At 39.3% G+C, this 19,274-nt stretch overlaps 1 protein-coding gene across 41 annotated transcripts in view; it reads left to right on the plus strand.

Annotated features, from left to right (window-relative positions):
* kcnma1a (potassium large conductance calcium-activated channel, subfamily M, alpha member 1a) overlaps positions 1-18,201 on the plus strand; it is a 148,384-nt gene extending 130,183 nt beyond the window's left edge. For 20 of the 41 annotated variants that reach the window (XM_042224353.1, XM_042224348.1, XM_042224363.1 and 17 more), the window contains 8 exons: positions 1,223-1,336; positions 2,680-2,763; positions 4,543-4,673; positions 6,468-6,662; positions 7,124-7,242; positions 7,966-8,190; positions 9,272-9,300; positions 13,740-18,201. In XM_042224353.1, the coding sequence (XP_042080287.1) occupies positions 1,223-1,336; positions 2,680-2,763; positions 4,543-4,673; positions 6,468-6,662; positions 7,124-7,242; positions 7,966-8,190; positions 9,272-9,300; positions 13,740-13,891 (1,049 nt within the window). In that variant the 3' untranslated portion in view covers positions 13,892-18,201. The remainder of the gene's footprint in view (positions 1-1,222; positions 1,337-2,679; positions 2,764-4,542; positions 4,674-6,467; positions 6,663-7,123; positions 7,243-7,965; positions 8,191-9,271; positions 9,301-13,739) is intronic. The other 21 variants (XM_042224394.1, XM_005914060.3, XM_005914071.3 and 18 more) reach the window with 3 other exon arrangements.
* The last annotated feature ends 1,073 nt before the right edge of the window (positions 18,202-19,274 follow it).

Raw genomic sequence — 19,274 nt, forward strand, 5'->3', positions numbered from 1 at the left:
AGTAGTCGCATTGGTAATAGCATTATATGTTTGAGGTGAAACAAAATTAAATTAAATTCAAAAAACACCACAAAATGTAAGTTAGGGCTCAAAGAATAAATAATTAGTAAATTAGTAGGAAAACATTAGTTAAAAGTAACATATTGCTATAACTTTAATAATTTTTTATTGTTTTATTATATTTTATTTATTCAAATGTAAATAGTAATAATAGAAACCTATCAAAATCATGTAGTTATTTTTTAGTATAAATTGAAGCTGAAGCAACAGTTTTTTCTTTAAATGCCCAGGCGTGTGAATTCAGTAGCTTATTGAACCATCTTAACTCCAATAACTTAAAGTAATTTTTTTCTGCATGACTTTATCCATCTCTTACATCTTTGTGGAAAAAGTTTGACCCAGGCTTCTTTACAATGTTGCTTCAGTTCACTGAAGTTTGCAGGCATTCATTTATGCACGTGTCTCTTAAGGTCCTGCCATAGATTCCTTATTATCAGTTTGGGCTTTAACTGGCCGTCGCTGCACCTCGATTCATTTTATTCTCAGCCATTCTGTTGTAGATTTGCCTCTGTGCTATACACTATGGCCAAACCTCTCATCTTTGGTCTTGTCCTTCCAGAGGACAGTTTCCATAAGCATTGGGTTTTTTTTTTTTTAAATTTAACTTTCTTAAACTGAAGTTATGCTGTTATATAGTAAAAAGAGGTTTTCTGCTGGCAGCACCTCCAAACAAGCCATACTTATTCTGTCTGTTTCTAATTACATTGTCGTGAACATTAACCTTTAACATGCTAATTGATGCCTATAGGGTCAAACCTGTAGCTCTTGGGTTTTATGCAGTTTTTTTTAGCTTTGCGTGGTCTAAACTTGGGGTGATGCTGGGATGTCCACTATTGGGAATATTGTGGCATTGTGTTAACGCACACCCAAATGTTCCAGACCAGCACACTGTCAAAAATTGTGTTTTTATAGAGGTGGTCAGTTAATCAGGTACATTTGATTAGCAGCACCTGGCTGGCTTTAATGCCTGTGGAAGCAGTGAGGGTGGCATTGAACTGAAAACTTTCTTTTTCACATGACTTTATTTGTATTAAGTAGATATTAAGATTTAAACCCTTTACATCTGCTATAAAGTTTGCTGACCAGCCTGAATACTTGATCCGTAACGCTGTTTTATCTGCTGATGTATTCAGCCTATGTCTTTGTTTCCGAATGTGTAAAGGTTTCACGCCTCCTGGAATGGACAGGTCATCTCCAGACAGCAGTCCAGTACATGGCTTCGTGCGTCAGGCATCTGTCACCACCGGATCCAACATCCCCATCATCACAGAACTAGGTAAAACACCCACCTCAGTTGCAAACATTGCATGTTACATCCAGTAACTACCAGTCAACTCATTATTCATTTCCAGATGTAGACACACAGAGCTAATAATCTCAGGCATCATTCTGCTATCAAAAGTTCCAACTCATTCGAGGTCAAACAGACTAAAGAATGCACGGTGTGGAATTTTTGTCCACTTTCATGTTGTTGATAGCTTTGCCCAACTCAACTTCATATTCGGATGTGGGTTACTGGATCCTGCAAGGTTTTGGGTTTTTTTTGTTGTTATTTTTTTTTTGTCAAGTGGTGACTCAACTTAAAGGTATCAAACACGCACTTTCGGGACAAAAGCCACATCTCCTGCCATTTGTCCACTAATGGACAAGAGAAACTCAGCCTGATGGAGAGAGTGAGAGAGGGAGAAAAGGGAAGAGAAAAGGTAGAAGAGGAAAAGTGCCTTGGTTGCAAAATGGGTCCATTTATTAATCACAATACCACCGGTTGTATTCCCAATGGTGATGGGGACTCATGAAACTTTCAGATCTCCGAGGGGCCTTCTAAAGCACTAGAGACTAGCTACTCTGTCTCCTCTGACCCAATTAGGGAGCAATGGAGCATGAGGCCAGCTAAGAAAAGGCCAGAAAGAGAAAGAAGCTGCCTAATATTACTTGTAACCAGCACAGCCATTACCTGAATTGAGCCTCTCCCATTACACTCCTAACCGCATATGTAATCATCAAAACTAGATAGTCCACGTTAGAGCCAAAGGCTTCTGTCCTGGACCTGTTCATGGCTCTGGAGTTGCCTCTCTGCATGGTCTTTGCTTAGAAAATTTTAAAGCTGCAGCATCACTAGATGTGATAACATTGTCTTTTAGGAAAGGAAGAAGTAAGAGAATACAAAGGGAAGAGTGGCTGCATGTCTTACGCCAAATATATGCTGTACTTACATTGTCATATGTTCAGGTTACAGTGCCAGAAGCATATTAAAGTCACTTTCAAACCTAAAAAACATGCTTCATCTGAGTTTCGTGATCAATTTTGTTTGCATGGCGTGTGAAGTAGGTGTGTTTATGGATAAGATCCTTTTCTTTATCCGTCTCACTGCTTTACCATGAAATTATTTATTGTTGTTGAAGCGGCACGGTGCTGTGACAGCTCGGGCTTCGTATCTACTGTGCACTCTAATCCGGGGTGCTTCACTTTTAGACACCGGACAGCCGTGAATATTTCAGAGTAATTCCGAAGTTGACGCGAGCAGTCTCGAGACACCCGAATGCCTTTACTGCAGTCTTTGAAACTGTTTCAATAACGACACAATTTCTCCCTCTCTCTGCACTGTCTCATCACCATTAGCTAAACCTGGCAAACTACTGCCATTGGTTTCACTCAGTCAGGAAAAAAAAAGTGGAACCAGCATACAAATGATAACAGAGCTGGGTAAGCTGAGCCTTTGTCCTCTGCTGCCGTTCGTTCCCCCTCGCTCCGTCGCTCCGCTCCTCATCAGCTTGTCTTGATTTATCTGGCTGCAGTCAAGGCTCTCGCCGCTCCCATGGCTTCACTTTGAACACATTTTTATCCTTCGTTCTGGCTGAAATTGACTGTCTTGTTTTGGCCCTCTTTTTACTGATTTTTTTATTTTTCTTATTTATTTTGGGGCATTTTTTTTTTCTTTCTTCCAGTTGGGTTTTTGCAGAGCTTCGCTAGGTCTTTGATCATGTTCAGTCTGTCCTTGTGGCTGTTTTCATAGCAACACCCCCTCGGCCTCTCACCACCCCTACCTCCCCTCCTTGCCACCTCCACACACACACTAACTCCCGCTTTCCCCCCCTTCACTCCATTGGCCCAGGCCCGTTTGCATCAGCCCCCTTCTCTCTTTGACTGACATTTTTGTTCCACAGCTCACAGGAAACAAGGGAAGAAATCAAATTTCAAAAATAACAACAACGAACAAAATCTTTTAAGCTGTTTGTTTATTTTTAAAATGTATTTTTCTTTTTTTTCTTTCCCTCATGCCATAACTCTGAGGCACAGATACTGCACAAGTCAAACAGAAAACTTGTGTGATGCTCTCTTTTAGAGTAACGTTGGCTCATAGATTCATCGCTGTCCATTGCTGCTAGAAATACATTATAGGGAAAAAGATTTGCAGCAAGAACTCATTCTTTTATTACACTTAAGAGGTTTTTTAAAAAATCCATTTATTATCAGGCTAGTTTCATTTACACTGTGCAGATCATGTTTTTCTTCATCATAATATAAAAAGTGTGTTGTTATCTGGTTTTAATTTGACTTTCGGGGCACAGGTAAATATGTGAGATGTATCTCCACAATGGTGATGATGTGACAAACACATCCATCAAGAAGGAATTTCCTAAAAAACAAAAAAAACAAAAAAAAAAACATAGCATGTCATTAAGTGCATGGTTTTCTCATGTGAGATAGTAGCCATTGTTGAAGTCTCAAATTTTACTTTTTAATGAACCCTTATAAATATATAGATATATGCTTTTTTTTAAAATACATATCTGTTTTTGTTTTTATGTATGCTACTGTCACTGTATTTTGAAATTCTGTGCAGTTATGTACCTTGGATAGCAATATAATAAATAATAAAAGAAAAACCAAAATGAGTATATAGTAGCTACAGAGATGCTAAGATTGGGGACTTCTTCAATGGTTATCTAAAGTTGTGGTTTGCCTAAATGTATGAAACGCACCCTGCATGTTATATACAGTACATAGAATTACATATATTACAATATACACATTAAAAAATGAAAAAGGTATTTTATTCAGCAACACATTTTTGTCACATTCCAAACAATTAAACATATGAGGACAAAAGAAGAGTATTTTTTAACTTGGGCATCAATTTTACAATAATTATTGATTTCATGATCAGTGGAAAACATGTCAATTGTTTGGAGAAGAAATGAATTTTATTTTTTTTCTTGTGTTTTAAAGTAAGTGCAGTGGTGTATATATGCAGTGAGATATAATGTGCATCTGATGTTGCATTATATTGGAAGCTCCAACCATACCGCAATACCTATATGCCTGAGACCTTCTTCTTCCATTACTAAGATGTGTCCTAATCTTTTAAAATGTAACTCAGCATTTAAAAAAAAAAAAGAAGAAGTGTATCGTATGCTATTAAACTCTCAGGTGTGCACTTCACTCTGCCCGTCTCTAACTCGGCTGTGTCCCCTCTCTCAGTGAACGACTCAAACGTTCAGTTCCTGGACCAAGATGATGATGACGACCCAGACACAGAGCTGTACCTCACTCAGCCCTTCGCCTGCGGCACCGCCTTCGCTGTCAGTGTACTCGACTCCCTGATGAGTGCGGTGAGTTCCTAAACAGACTGAAAACCCACTGTGCTTGTTTTAAATTTTACAATTTTTATTTTTGAAATTCTCCATCTGCATGCTTTAATAGCTATATTCATTAGAGAAGAGTTTCAAATAAAGTACATAAAGACTTAACTGGATGCTGTTGCTCAGGTAGAGACTGTAGATTAAGGTAGAGTTAAGACATTGCATTATGTTAATAAACCCAGATCATTTCCTTATTTTCCTTATTTACAATTAAATTGCTTTAGAACAATAAATTTTCAGATGTACCTGTACTTACCTATAAGTTACAAACTCAGCTGGTGTATATAATTAAAAAAACACATCCTGAGGTGATGTGTTGACATAAATTTAAGTAGATGCGCAGTTTTGGCATTTCAAGTAGGCAGAAGTTGGTAAATGAAATGGCACAGTACATTGATCACATATGCCTGCCAACTCCACTGACATCAGAAGAGAAATAGTTGGCATCACTCACCCTAAGTGTTGACTGTTTAACTTTCAGGAGTTTTATTTTAACAAAGTAAACTAAAAGTTAGTGTAGTAGTGGTGATATATGTGCAGCTAGAAAGGGGCCAAAGAAACGCTGTTTTGTCATTTGTGATCACTGAGCCAGAGATAAGAAAAAAAATGAAATGGGCAGAAAACAAGCTACAGAAAAATTCTCCCTCTCCCGATGACCAAGTGTGTTGTTTCCCTTTGGTGCTGTGATGGCTTAATTCCAGCAGTTCTCTCTGCGAATAAGGGCTTAGAGTAGCGTGCAAAGCTGAGCTGTGCAGGGAGTATAGCGGGCGTCAGCTGTAGTCTGGCACTGGTCAGAGGTGAAGCCAGCTAATGGACACTGCTCATCCATCATGAGGCTCTGCAGGCCTGTCAGGGTCCCAGTGAGGGGCGCTGCCACTACGGCCCGTCTGCCTGGTGACATCAGCTGTCTTCACTCTTAGCAAAAGCAGGTTCTGATCGGCTTGAAGGACAGGAGAACCTGACACTTGCAGATCGCAGTCAAATTGTTGTTTCGAAAGTCAAAGCAGACCTTGTGGGGTGCGTAGAGGAAAGAATTATGTTTTGTGGAAGTACTAGTGTTTTATTTAATGCAATGATCCCACATGTACTATGGTTAGCAAAATGTCCTTGACCATGTAGCTCTAAAATTTGATAGATTTATGTATCTTGAATTTTATGTATATTTTAGTGCAACCTAATGCAACATTTCTCATACTGAATACTTAAAGGGCTGGTTCACCAACTAACCCCCCCCAAAAAAGCCAAAAAAGCATGTTTGCACTTATATCTAGTTGTATTTATTCATGTATATGGTTCTGTTTTCAAAGTCAGTTTTTAAAAAAATATTTTAATGTATTCATCTTGGTGAATGGCGCATGAAAAGAAAGATTTTAAAATATCGTTTTTTTTAACTATTGCATAAAAAGATCAGCATTTAAAAAAGTGTATATTTTATAAGAAACGGGCACAGTGAAAAATGTCAGTGTTGAGATCTGTGGGTTATTGACCATAACAGCAAAGTGGTTTCTACAAAGATGTGTTTCTGTTGACTTTTCAAATAAATTCATTTATTATCAGAAACCTAAAGATTAATAACTTCAATAAATAAAGTCCAAACTACCTACAGTGAAATATCACAAGAGGTAAGGAAGAAAATATGTTTTCAATAACTAATGAGTAGTGAGAGGTAGTAAGGTCTAAGCACTTTTTGCTTATGTCTGCTACAGCTCTACTGGTGACTCTAATGACATCTGCTTATACATATACCTTTTTTTCTCTGTCCAGACATACTTTAATGATAATATCCTCACGCTGATTCGAACGCTGGTAACAGGGGGAGCCACGCCAGAGCTGGAGGGCCTGCTGGCTGAAGAGAATGCTCTCAGAGGAGGCTACAGCACACCGCAAACTCTGGCCAACAGAGACAGGTGTCGCGTCGCCCAGCTAGCCCTCTACGACGGGCCATTTGCTGACTTAGGGGTAAGTGGATGTTTAAGTGCAGATGACACATTTTGCCACTACCCAGCAGCACACATCTGCCCACCTCTGCTGCTCCCGGGCCTTAATCTGATGTGAAGAACAGTGATTGTGCAAAGCAAGCCTTAGTGGGTGGAAAGGGAAGATCGCTTTGAAGAGAACAATGAACCAACATGGTGTTGGTTCTAATTGGTTCCAACCTTGTTTTTAACAGGTTTTCTTAATCTTGTGAACTATGAGTAATGAAGTTTTTTTTGTTTTGTTTTTTTCTTGGATGAACTCTGGCATAATTTTACAACACTGCCAGTTTTTATTGCAGTCTCCTCTGCCAAAAGTTGGTGTTTACTGGCAAGCAAAAGACTGGTACAGAGCGCATGAATCTCACAACTTAACAATTCCATTTATTGTCCTAACCTGACTGACCTAACACACAATCATGGTTTCTTTGTTCTGTTGTTCACCAGGATGGCGGCTGCTACGGAGATTTATTCTGCAAAGCACTGAAGACATACAACATGCTGTGTTTCGGAATCTACAGATTAAGAGATGCACATCTCGGTGCACCAAGCCAATGTACAAAACGGTATGATACAAGCTTTTGCTCATTGCCAAAATGAATATCTTGATGTAATAGAATGAATGATTACTCTTGTAGACTCCAGAGTACTGTTGTATACAGAGGCATTTGTATTAAACTCAGTGACTACAAGGTGTTCAGGTCTTGTGACTGCATAGCAAGCCCAAATCATCACCACTCCACCACCATGCTTGACAGTTCGTCGATGTCTTTGTGCTCATATTCTGGTATCCTGCATCCCCTCCAAATGAGCCATTTTTATTCAGTCTTTTTCTAATTGTGCAGTCATGAACTTTAACATTTAAAACACTAGCCAGAGCCTGTAGAGTCTGAGATGTAGCTCTTGGGTTTTATGCAATTTTATGTCAGAGTTTCTCTGATCGTTTTCTCTGATCTTGGGGTGAATTTGCTGGGAGCTCCACTCCTGGGAAGATTGTGCTATTGTGTTAACATTTACCTGAATGCTCCAGACTGCAAACTGCCAAAACCCATGCTTTTACAGAGTTGATCACGCTTGCTGATTTTCAGTTGCATTTGATTAGAAGCGCCTGGCTGCTACTTATTAATTTAATCCCTCTAGAAAAGGTAAGGGTGTACTTAGAGGCCTGTGGAAACTTTATTTTTAACATGACTTTTATGTTTAAGTTTTAAATGTTGCAGTAAATGCTTTGCTGCTCTTTCATTGATGTATCTGAGTCTTATTGTCTGTAACATGTGTTTTCCGGCTAGGTATGTGATCACAAACCCTCCATACGAATTTGAACTGGTGCCCACCGACCTGATCTTCTGCCTAATGCAGTTCGACCACAACGCCGGCCAGTCCCGGACAAGTTTGTCCCACTCTTCCCACTCCTCCCATTCCTCCAGCAAAAAGAGCTCATCCGTGCACTCCATCCCCCCATCGAACCGGCAGAACCGCAGCAGCAAGACCCGGGAGTCCCGCGAAAAACAGAAGTACGCATACGCACATGTCCTGCAATCTGCCTGATTAGTGTTTTATACCCAACCTGTACAGTATGCTATAGGTGTGTGCGTGCGTGTGTGTGTGTGTTTGTGTGTGTAGACGGTGATGACACATGCACTGATGATTACTGTGTATTATGTGTTTGTGCTTTGCGTCCATGCCCTGTGTTTGTGTGTTTTGTTCATAATCATCTGCATGTGGTCTTCACTCTGACATCACTGCAGTCATAACATGGCATAAGCAAATTGGTAAACTCACTTTGTGGAGAACTGGGTTCATTTATTTGCCTCAAAGACTCGAGCCTCTTTTGTAAACAGTAAGGCCATTTGTTTGGATTAAACGGCCATTGTGGTTGGAAAGAAGATTACAGTAAAAAGCCCCAACCACAACTCACTTTCAATATGTTGTTTGGTCTACCTGTTGTATTTGTCTTAATAGTTAGTTGTTTTGTGTTTATCTTGTAGTATTTGTGGAGTAAGTAACTGTTATGTGTTGGATATTTGTGCACATGATCAGCACACCTGGATCATGGATGTAACGTACTGTGATTTGGCTACTGTAGCTGATATTTATTATTAAGTTGACATTACAGATACTCATAAGATCATCCCTCATTAGCAGTGTTGATATTTTGTTAATCATGGTGCATCTGTACTGCTTTATTGCATGTCCATGTTGGTAGCCCTTTTGAGCAGGCTATTATTTCCTGTACTTTATTATTCACTTATAAGATTATTTTCAAATTTGGTGAAATATTTTTGACAATACTTGGTGTTTATTCCATATTTTCTCCCAAAAATGAGCGTAATTTTCTTTTGACTTGGGAGAATAAAGTCATTTTTGAAGCGTGACATATTCTAAAAGCATGCAGATTTGTTACAATCGTACTCCAGAGCTGTTAAGGAGTAAAGGAAAAGTCCTGAATACATCTTGAAACGTAGATGTATTATATCAACCGAATGCTGTAATGACAACATGTACGCATAAGATAGACTGGTAGCCATTTGTTAGTTGTGTATTAACTGTAAATACGCCTCACTTACAGTAGATTACTTACCTCTCTTTCTGAAGTGCAACAAGGATGAATAGAATGGGCCAAGGTATGCAAGTTAACGATTCTGCATGACTTAGCAACCTTTTTACCTGGGGTTCTGATCATAACTATGTCCTCTGTGGATATTGTTATGATGAGGGGAGTTTGTTTTATTTCTTACGTTCTTCAGACGTTAAGTAAACCATGCCTCAGTTTAAGTTTTGCTTTCATCTGGAAAGCAAAATGTCTGCTGCTGCTCCTGCCTCCCTGCCATGATCAGGACCATTTCCACACTGCATGAGGTTGAGACAACCCCTACACCCTACCACCCCACCCCACCCTGCCCCACCCTGCCCTCCCCCTCCTTTGTGCCTCTACCTCAGTTATTTATTTCATGATATGATTTTTTTTCCTCTCTCCTACAGACAAAATCATCTTCCACATTTTTTTCTCATTATCTATCATGCCTTCTTACGGTTTATTTGAACTTGAGATGGTTTGCATTGTGTGAGAGGTCTGTGTGTTTGCGCATCTTCCCTCCTATTGAATGCTATGAGACGACTGTAGCAGACTTTCAGATGTAAAATTTATCCTCTCATTTAGCACAGCAACTATGTTATTGTAACAGCATCGGCATGTACCGCAGAGCAACTACGTGTTGTAATACTGTACATACATGTACCATAGCTCACATGTAGGTCAGACTGATTCAAATCCCCCTGATGCAGCCAAATTGCTTACTTCTTCACAGAACTTTAAGAAAGTGTGTCCAGCCCTGTGCCATCGGTCACACTGCAAAAGTGGGAGGTGTGACCAATTTAGAGTTTAAATTGAAGGGGGAATATGAGTCTGTAAGTCTCCTCCTTGTAACCCTGCACGCCTGATATGGTGGTTTGAGGCGACATCACTAAGTTCACCGTATCAGCAGTAGACTCCGGAGAGAGATGGCAGACATCTTGCTTCACCTCAGGCACAATTCTACACATCAAATGTCTTTGCTGTAACACACAGCCCTGCAGCCTCAAGCTTGCTGACACACACACACACACACACTCAAGCCCACACAAATGAATCTCTGCACATGCAGTCCTGCATGTAGACGAGCACTTTCACACACGCACACACACACGCACGGATGCGTGCACAGGGTGTGCTCCACATTGCAAAGTTAAAATTTGATATTACAACTTCACCCAAAAGGAAGTGACATCTTGAATGGCGTTGCAGTCGCCTGTGAAGTGCTGGGAGTGAGTTTACAAACTTCTGACAGCTGGCATACACACTTCCCTTTCCTCAGAAACACTGCTCTCATAGCCTACTTAAACATGAAGAGATTCTCTCCTAGATGACACATCCAACCCTCTCAAATCTCCTTCCTGCTCTCATGCTGACAGTGATTTTAAGAGCTCACTCCGAAATGCGACTGTTTAGGGTATGGTGCACTTTTTAAAATTATTAGCTAAACAACCAGATCACCCAAATCGCAAAAGACACATTTTCTATAATTCCACTATCGGTAAATGGTCCTACAAAAAGTTCTGGTTTTATTGCATGGTATCTATTTCTTTGATTTCTGCGACCATCCAAATACAACACAAGTGAATAGAATTTCACAGCACTAACAATTTAGAGTTCACCACAAAAGGCACATTTTCCTGTCGATATTTGAAAAGATTAATTAAATTCAGTGTTCACAAGTACAAAGTACTGGTTCAGTTGTGGATCATCCTCTGGTTACCTGTTATTCTGTCAATCCTAATCCACTATTATTTGTTTGTTTTTCCAGAGGAGATGAGCTATTTATTTGGTTTTCGTTTAGTTGGAGTAATTCAGGTTTATTGTGTGTGCTGAAAATGTTCAGATGCTGCATCTGAAAAGCACAGACAGTGGGACCTCTCTGGATAATAACAGTTTAATAACAGAACCCCAGTTTTACCAAACAAGAAATACTGCATCCCTGCTCACAGCTAGGACCTTTTACCTCTTTTCCACCAATGTAGTGCTGGTGCAGAACCAGTCCTCTCCTTTACCTTTTGAAATCCTGCTCAATTTTTAAGTGGCTTAATGGTAGAACATGGCATAGCTTCAAGTAGCAAACGCTTGGGTAACATCCATTTGAAAAAAGCTTTAATAGATGGCTGCCCCTCCCTGAGCCTGGTTCTGTCGGAGGTTTCTTCCTGTTAAAAGGGGAGTTTTTCCTTCCCACTGTTGCCAAAGTGCTTGCTCATAGGAGGTCATATTATTGTTGGATTTTTCTCTGTATGTATCATTGTAGGGTCTACCTTACAATATAAAGCGCCTTGAGGTGACTGTTGTTGTGATTTGGCGCTGTATAAAGAAAATTAAACTGAATTGAATTGAAAATTGAATTAATAAGAAAAATCTGCAAACTGTATCTATGATTCGGTGAGATGCTTTTGCTTCACTGATGTTTGCTTCACTGATGTTTGATGGTTCCATCTTATGGGGCGATCGTGGCTGTTGGGAGTTCGCCTTGTAATCGGAAGGTTGCCGGTTCGAGCCCCGGCTTGGACAGTCTCGGTCGTTGTGTCCTTGGGCAAGACACTTCACCCGTTGCCTACTGATGGTGGTCAGAGGGCCCGGTGGCGCCAGTGTCCGGCAGCCTCGCCTCTGTCAGTGCGCCCCAGGGTGGCTGTGGCTACAATGTAGCTTGCCATCACCAGTGTGTGAATGTGTGCGTGAATGGGTGGATGACTGGATATGTAAAGCGCTTTGGGGTCCTTAGGGACTAGTAAAGCGCTATATAAATACAGGCCATTTACCATGTACCAGCACATTTGTGCACACATGTGCTTATGCCACTTTTTACATGAAAAAGCAATGAACCAGTTCAAGGGGACATGCTCATCAGCTAGCAACTTGTCATTCACAAGTTAGCCCATTTCTCAGTCAGGTCCTTGCACATTGCATTCAGTTTCACTACATGAAGAACAGGTTTCATAAGGGGACTAATTTAATCATTGTGTTAAATCTCAGTGCTAAAATCTGTCTTTTAAACTATGATCAGTAGGGTTAGGGTTGGTACCTTTTATATCATCTTTTATACTATTATCATGAGTGTGGCCAATCTTTGATGAGCAAGCTGTGTAGCAGGAAAACAGCATACAAAAATTAAAAAATCAAAAAACAAATAACCGGTTAAATATTTTAAAAATAATTTTCTTTGGTTTCTTTTTGTTTTCTAAACTTGATTTCACACTTAAAAAAATCGGGACACAGACTTACTAAAAGCTATGTTGCATTCCCTCTTCTTTTAATACTCTAATCCTTCATTTTTCTGGGTGTGAATTGAGGAGATTCTGCTGCTTTCAAGGCAAAATGTTTCCTCATTTTTGCTTATATTGAATTTCAGCTTTTAAATAATTCATAATAATCCACTATTGTTGTTAAGGGAAATTATCAAATATTTTCAATGGGTGATGGGACAGGCCGACAGGAAGGCCAGTTTAGTACAGATGGAGAGATGCTTTTTTGTTCCCTTCCCAACTTTTTTCTTAGCACCAGCACTTAATATTTTGTCTTTATTACTTTTATGTAAATAATGTTTAAATGACTTGCAAATTTATGTATATATAGTGTGTGTATATATTTTACACACCATATTTCTTAGAATGGTAAATGAGCCCCTGTAAAAATGTGTCAAATGTGTATTCTTGTAAATGGCAATGCATCTACATAGTTTTAATGATAATACCAAGATTTCTAAATCTATTGCTATACTTTAATATTGTAAAGGCTTGATATTTAAATTCACCCAGATTTTTTTTCCTTTAATTGAAAAAAAAAAAAGTCCCACATTTGCTTCCAGTCACACTGCCCTTGGCAATTTGAGGGTATTTATGTTGAATTTGAATCCACCCGTTCCACATCTTGAGTCTGGCTGGTCAGAGGAATACACTCATTGGAGGTTTTATACAGACTATTTCTTTGCTATAAAGAGATTCTTAAAAAAATAGTCTTTATTTAGACTATTTTTTAAGAATTGACAACACAGAGTCAACTGACATTGACTCTGTATTGTGGTGACAGCAGAAATCTCTGGAATGGATGTCTCAAAATCTGGAAATAAAACCAAAACTATCCAAAAACAGGAGAAATGGTTAAAAAAACAAAACAAAACATTGTTTTCTGTTTTGTAATTTGGGTGAGCAGATCCTGAAATATGCTTTAGTATGTACTGTATAGCATACTAGTCTGTTCTTCTTTTTTCTTTTGTCTTATCAGTCTTCACACAATTAATTAGAAATCTGATATAACATACCCACATAAATACAAAGTCAGTTATGGACAATGCCACCATATCAACTTCAGATTGGCTCAGGTCACCAGAAACCAAACTGAAAGTGGACCTTGCGTACGACAAAGAATGCCATGCAAATCTTAATCTCACTTAAACTGAGGCAGTATGGTTGTAACTAAACCAGCATTGCATACTTTTTCTAACTAAACCCTTGTTTTCTTCCTCTCTCACGTTTTCCCCTTTAGAAAAGAAATGGTTTACAGATGAACCAGAAAATGCCTACCCAAGGAACATTCAGATCAAGCCCATGAGCACTCACATGGCCAACCAAGTCAACCAATACAAATCCACTAGTAGTCTGATTCCACCAATCAGAGAAGTTGAAGATGAATGCTGAACACCAGGCTTTCTTGCTGACTCACCAGACATCTGTACGCTCTTTACGAAAGAGATTGGAAGAGATCACCAAAGGAGGGATGATGATGATGATGATGATGACAGAGGTGGTGAAGATTGACACATTTCTCCTCACTCATTCTTCTAATTGAGGGTTGGACAGGAACCCAGACTGGGAAGGGACCTCCTATGTGTATATGTTTAATGTTACTTCCATGCTCTTGGACATTTGTTTTATTTATTTATGTGTCCATAGAAATGTACATAATGACAATCAAATAAGGATTGTACAGCTCCTTCCCTCTAGCACTTTTTGGAATTATTTTGAGAGTTGATGGAAAAAAAAAAAGAAGAGTACTTCCTGTAATTCTTTGCAATAGTTCACCTCTTCATGTGACCAGACTCCATGGCTGAGGTGACTGGTTATTGGAGGATGAGGGTTGCAGCGATAAACTGATCATATCATCTCCCAAAGATTAACTCAGTTGCGTCACATCAAACCGGCTGGGTTCATCGCCGTCATATCTCCCGTCTGCTTCTGTTCTATTTGCACTAAAACTGAACAAGTTTCTTTCCACAGAACAACTGGAAACATCAACACCCCCCACCTCCCCACGCCACCTCTGAGTAAAGAGTCATTGAGGAGATGACGGAGGAAGGGCTGCTCGGCTTTGGAGGCATACTAATTTTGTTCTCAGTTTGTTACTCATCGTGTCATTGCTTTAAGGTTTTTCTGTTTCACCTTGACTCGCCATGTTGAGTGAGATCAATCCAGGCCTGAAAACAAAAAACAAAAGAAAAGGAAATCAAATATTGCAAATTGGTAATCTAAAAACTCGAGACAATGGTGCAGTGTTGGTGCATGCTGGCTGGAAGGAGAGCCCGAGTCTTCTGCTGATGTGTCAGATACCTGTGCTTGAGCCCAGTAGATATCGCGGTTAATCAGCCTGAATACATGAAAAGGATAAAAAAAAAAACCCAACAACAACAAAACCTGCTCTGTCCTTCATGCATTCAGGTTTATGTATAAACTGTGTGTATGTGTGTGTCGTATTACAGCCACTTGTCCTTCTGATGCTGCACTGTCACTCCCCACCAACACTGATTTGTATGTGATGAAGCACCTTTGAGGGAACAGCATGTTTGGAAAAAAAAAAAAAAAAAAGAGTCATAATAGACACAAACAGTAGGAGATCATAAATCACTTGGATATTCTAACAAAGGCATTGAGTTGCATCCAAAACCAAACCAAAATAGCCAACTATGATTGAGCGTATCTAACATGAACAGCAGCTGCATGGCGTTATAACTGTAACAGCACTGGGATCACTCAGCAAAGTGGTGTATTGCCTGTAACATAAAGTTAATATATGAGGAAAGAAATGCCACATATTGCGTAATAGTGGGCATCAGTGGGTCCTCCTTTGATCGGAGCAACTGCCTGGCACGGGGTTGGCACAGAGGCAGTAAAGAGCTTGGATGTTCTCTGTTGCCAACCCAGATGTTGCACGCCAAGCTGCTGTGTTCAGTCCTCGAACACGAGGAAATGCTCAAGCATAGTTGGTGGAAATGCAACAAATGCCACAGGCATAAGGACAAGGAAGTGGAACGTGCTCGGGTGCAACATGAGTGTATTTTCTGTATGCTAACGCGCCTATATATCCAAATGAGGCTGCTGCATGGACGGAGGATTGACCCGGTAGCCTCGTACTCCTAATGGTCAACCTTGTCCAAGAAAAAAAAAAAGTAGTGGGATTTATACATTTCAGCATAATTATTTTATATCCATAAACATAATCAATTTGTACTTATTTTTCTAGTCAAGAGCAAAGTTAAAAGTACTTTAGGAGAAGACTGAATTGATATATTTAATTACAACTACATATCAAAAGATTTTATGTTGGACTGTCACTTTGTCACGTATACTAAAACAAATGATTATTTTTTTAATCACCCTAGCCCCTCTCTGACAGACTGCATCACTCTGGAGCTAACATAGCTTAGACTAGCTTGCATTGTGAAAACATCTTCAGCTTGGCAGCTCAGCTCTGTTGAGTGCTTGTAGAAATAAATTTAGGCTAATCGGAAGCCTCCTTTGGTTGCACAGATGCAGTGTCTACTAAATAATGTGTCTACTACTAAGCGTCCCTTGCTGAGAACATGCATAAAGGGAAGAAAGGCGTAAAGGAGTTGTGTTTTGGGGGAGGGGGTAAATGTACTTAACTAAGCAGTGGATTAGAATGGTTAATAATGACGGGATGAATAGAAAGTTTCTCCCACTGTCTGCAGACCAGAACCGAACGACCTTTATTAGATGACTGTGACCTAAATTAGGTCCCTAGCATGGAGTAGGAGTGTGTACACTACCACAAAGTGTGCTGGTATTTTCCACAGAATATGACCGGGAGACGCTGTTTGTTTATTGCAGCGATCCTGCTCTATAGATTGTAAAGAGAACGTCATTCTGAAAATAGAAAACAATTTTGGAAAATGGAAAAGATGATACTGTGCTAAATATGTTTGTGTAAACTCAACCCATGATATAGATGACATTTCTTTCTCAATCAAAATGATCTGAGCCTCAGTGTCCGTCTTTTGGGTGTGGTACAACTATGCTGAAGCCTCATACACATTGTCCTGAAGTGAACTTTTGACCTGTGATTACATCGTTGTCACACATTGTAGCAAATAGGTTTCTTTTTGGAAAAATATGTGAGTAAAATGTACGTATAATTGGGTTGTTAACGCCATACTTTCTAGCCTGAACTTTAAGGAATTAATATTTGGTAACGTCGGTCGCTCACTCTACATAAAAATCGACAAACTGATTGTTCTGTTGAGAAAAAAAAAAAAGATGAATATGTATCTCAAAAAAATAAAAGATCTTGGTTTATTGTAGGAATGCGGAGACTATTCAAGTACTGTATGTGGCACATGGATAGGTTAGGCAGAATTTGATCAGCCATCACGAAGATGAAAGGTAGCACCAATTCAGCAATTATCGAAAGACAGGACATCCTTCGTTTTCCTGTTTCTATTACTTTGCTTTGTATCAGGGTTTACATTCCATTTTGTCAGCTCATCATTATCTATCACAAACTGTCACAACTGCTTCTTATTTGTTTACAGAATATTTTTGAGGCACTTAAACATAGCAAAGTGGTACATGCTGCAAACCGGCATAAACTCGAAAAGTAATGCACCATTTACTTTCATTATACTTGATTACTGTGCTTTTTTTTTTTTTTTTTTTTTTTTAGACCTGAGCCCTCATTGCACAACTCATTCAGGCTGGCATTACTCACAACACTGGACTGAGATTTCTCTCCTTCCTACATCTTTTCAGATGTTCTTTGCATTGTATACCTCTAAAGTTTTTGGAGTGTTTTTTTTTTAAAGTGCCATGAAGAGTTCAGTTGAGCAGGCATCCTTCAGTCATTCAGGGACACAGGCTTCCTTTAAGGGAGTCCACGTGTTTTCCACTGTGAGAATAAAGTCTTGTACTGACATGGAGAACATCCAAGCCATCAATGCCTCCATGCCAGTATAGTGCCAGGCAGTGCAGGAGGTCAAGAGGAGGGCCCATATTAAGTCCCACTAAAGCGAAAAGTGGCATACAGGAGGCCCGAGGGGCTGATGGGGCAGATGGATACAAGCTTCAGTCAATAAATCACACATGTCCTATCTGCCACATGCTTTGTTAAAGGTTAGCAGGTTGTGTCATACAGTGTAATGAGATATGGATGACTGAAAGATGCACAGATGTGTTGTTATCCACTGAACAAATCAAAAGACTGACACGTCATATGTTACTGTTACAGTATGTTGCATTAATTTTGTTAATCTATTTTTTTGCTGTAAAGGATGGAAATAGAAACTTATTTGCTGGGAAATGTACTAGATATATAATAGAACATAAAATACTTATGGGGATAGGAGGTGGGTCTCAAGTCTTAATAATACATGAAAACTGCATTCAGCATTTTCTTTTAAAGAAAACTTGCTTTTTTTGGCTGCCTATCAGTTCAGGAAGAATTCAAGATATTGCTCTTGTTTATCACAGATAGGATTTCTTAGTACATCATCATTGAAGCAAACGGAAGTTTGACACAGCAGTCTAATTAGTTTGGATGCGTTCAAGATGTGATGGATAAATGGATTATTTGATGGTGCTGAGTTGATCTACCTGACTCTGTCAAATATAATCTGCTGATAAATATACTGTCTTGTACAAAAAAATTGTACATAGATTGTACATGGTTTCTTTTTGTATTTTTTCTCAAATTAAAATGGATGTATTTGTGTTCTAAACCTGGACATTCTCCTAATTGTTTAGAAAAATTCCAGCTACAAACAGCAGTTCTCAGTTATGAACTATACAATTATATATTTGGAATGACCATAAATAGAAAGTGATACAGTACATACACAACTATTACATGTAGTTTATACTTGTAAACAATGTCCATACGTTAAATAATGTTATACACTTGCGAACACTTTATTAGGTACACCTTGGTAGTGCTCGGCCACCTTTTGCCTTCAGTACTGTTTTAACTCTTCATAGCATAGATTTAGATCCTATGTGAACTGTAGCCTCAATTTCCTGTTCTTAGTTAACAAGAGTGGTACCCATTGTTGTCTTCTGCTAGTGGAGCCCATCTGCTTCAGGGTTCAACATGTTGAGCATTTGGAGACACTCTTCTCCATAGCTTGGTTGCTGTGTGTGGGTATTTGAGATACTGTTGCCTTCCTATCAGTTTGAAGCAGTCCAGACATTTTTCTCTGACCTTCTCTGACAAGGCATTTTCTTCCAGAGAACTGCTGCTTGGACCATTCTCAGATGTGGTTATTTGGGAAATTCCCAGTAGCTCAAGAGTTTCTGAAATATTCAAAATAGCACTAACAACCGTATTGTGTTCAAAGTCACTTAAATCACCTGTTTGTCCCCATTCTGTTGGCCAGTTTGAACTTCAACAAGTCATCTTGACCATGTGTAGATACACAGGTTCAATTTGATTGTCTGATTAAATTCTGTGTTAACAAGCAGTTAAACCAGTTTGTCAGGTGTACCTAACAAAGGAGCTGCTGAGTTTATTTTAGTAGCAGGCTCCGAAACTCAGCTAGCCTGCTTCATCGGGGCTGTGTTTGGGTGTTTTGATCTGATTTAAGCAATAATTGACAGATAACATAAGCAAACATCCCTCTAATTTTTTACCATATATTAATTAATCTTTGGCTCTTTTCCACAATGTGTCTTTTGCTTCTCCTCCTTTAGTCTGGTTCTGCTGGAAGTTTCTTCGTGTTACCACCGTCACTAAGCATTTGCTCATCAGCATCTGATTGTTGGGACTTTCTGTCTGTTACTGCAGAGTCTTTACCTT

This window comes from Haplochromis burtoni, unplaced genomic scaffold (assembly GCF_018398535.1).
Source record: "Haplochromis burtoni strain Fernald_Lab_line unplaced genomic scaffold, NCSU_Asbu1 Contig_7, whole genome shotgun sequence".
In the NCBI taxonomy this organism is placed as follows: Eukaryota; Metazoa; Chordata; class Actinopteri; order Cichliformes; family Cichlidae; genus Haplochromis; species Haplochromis burtoni.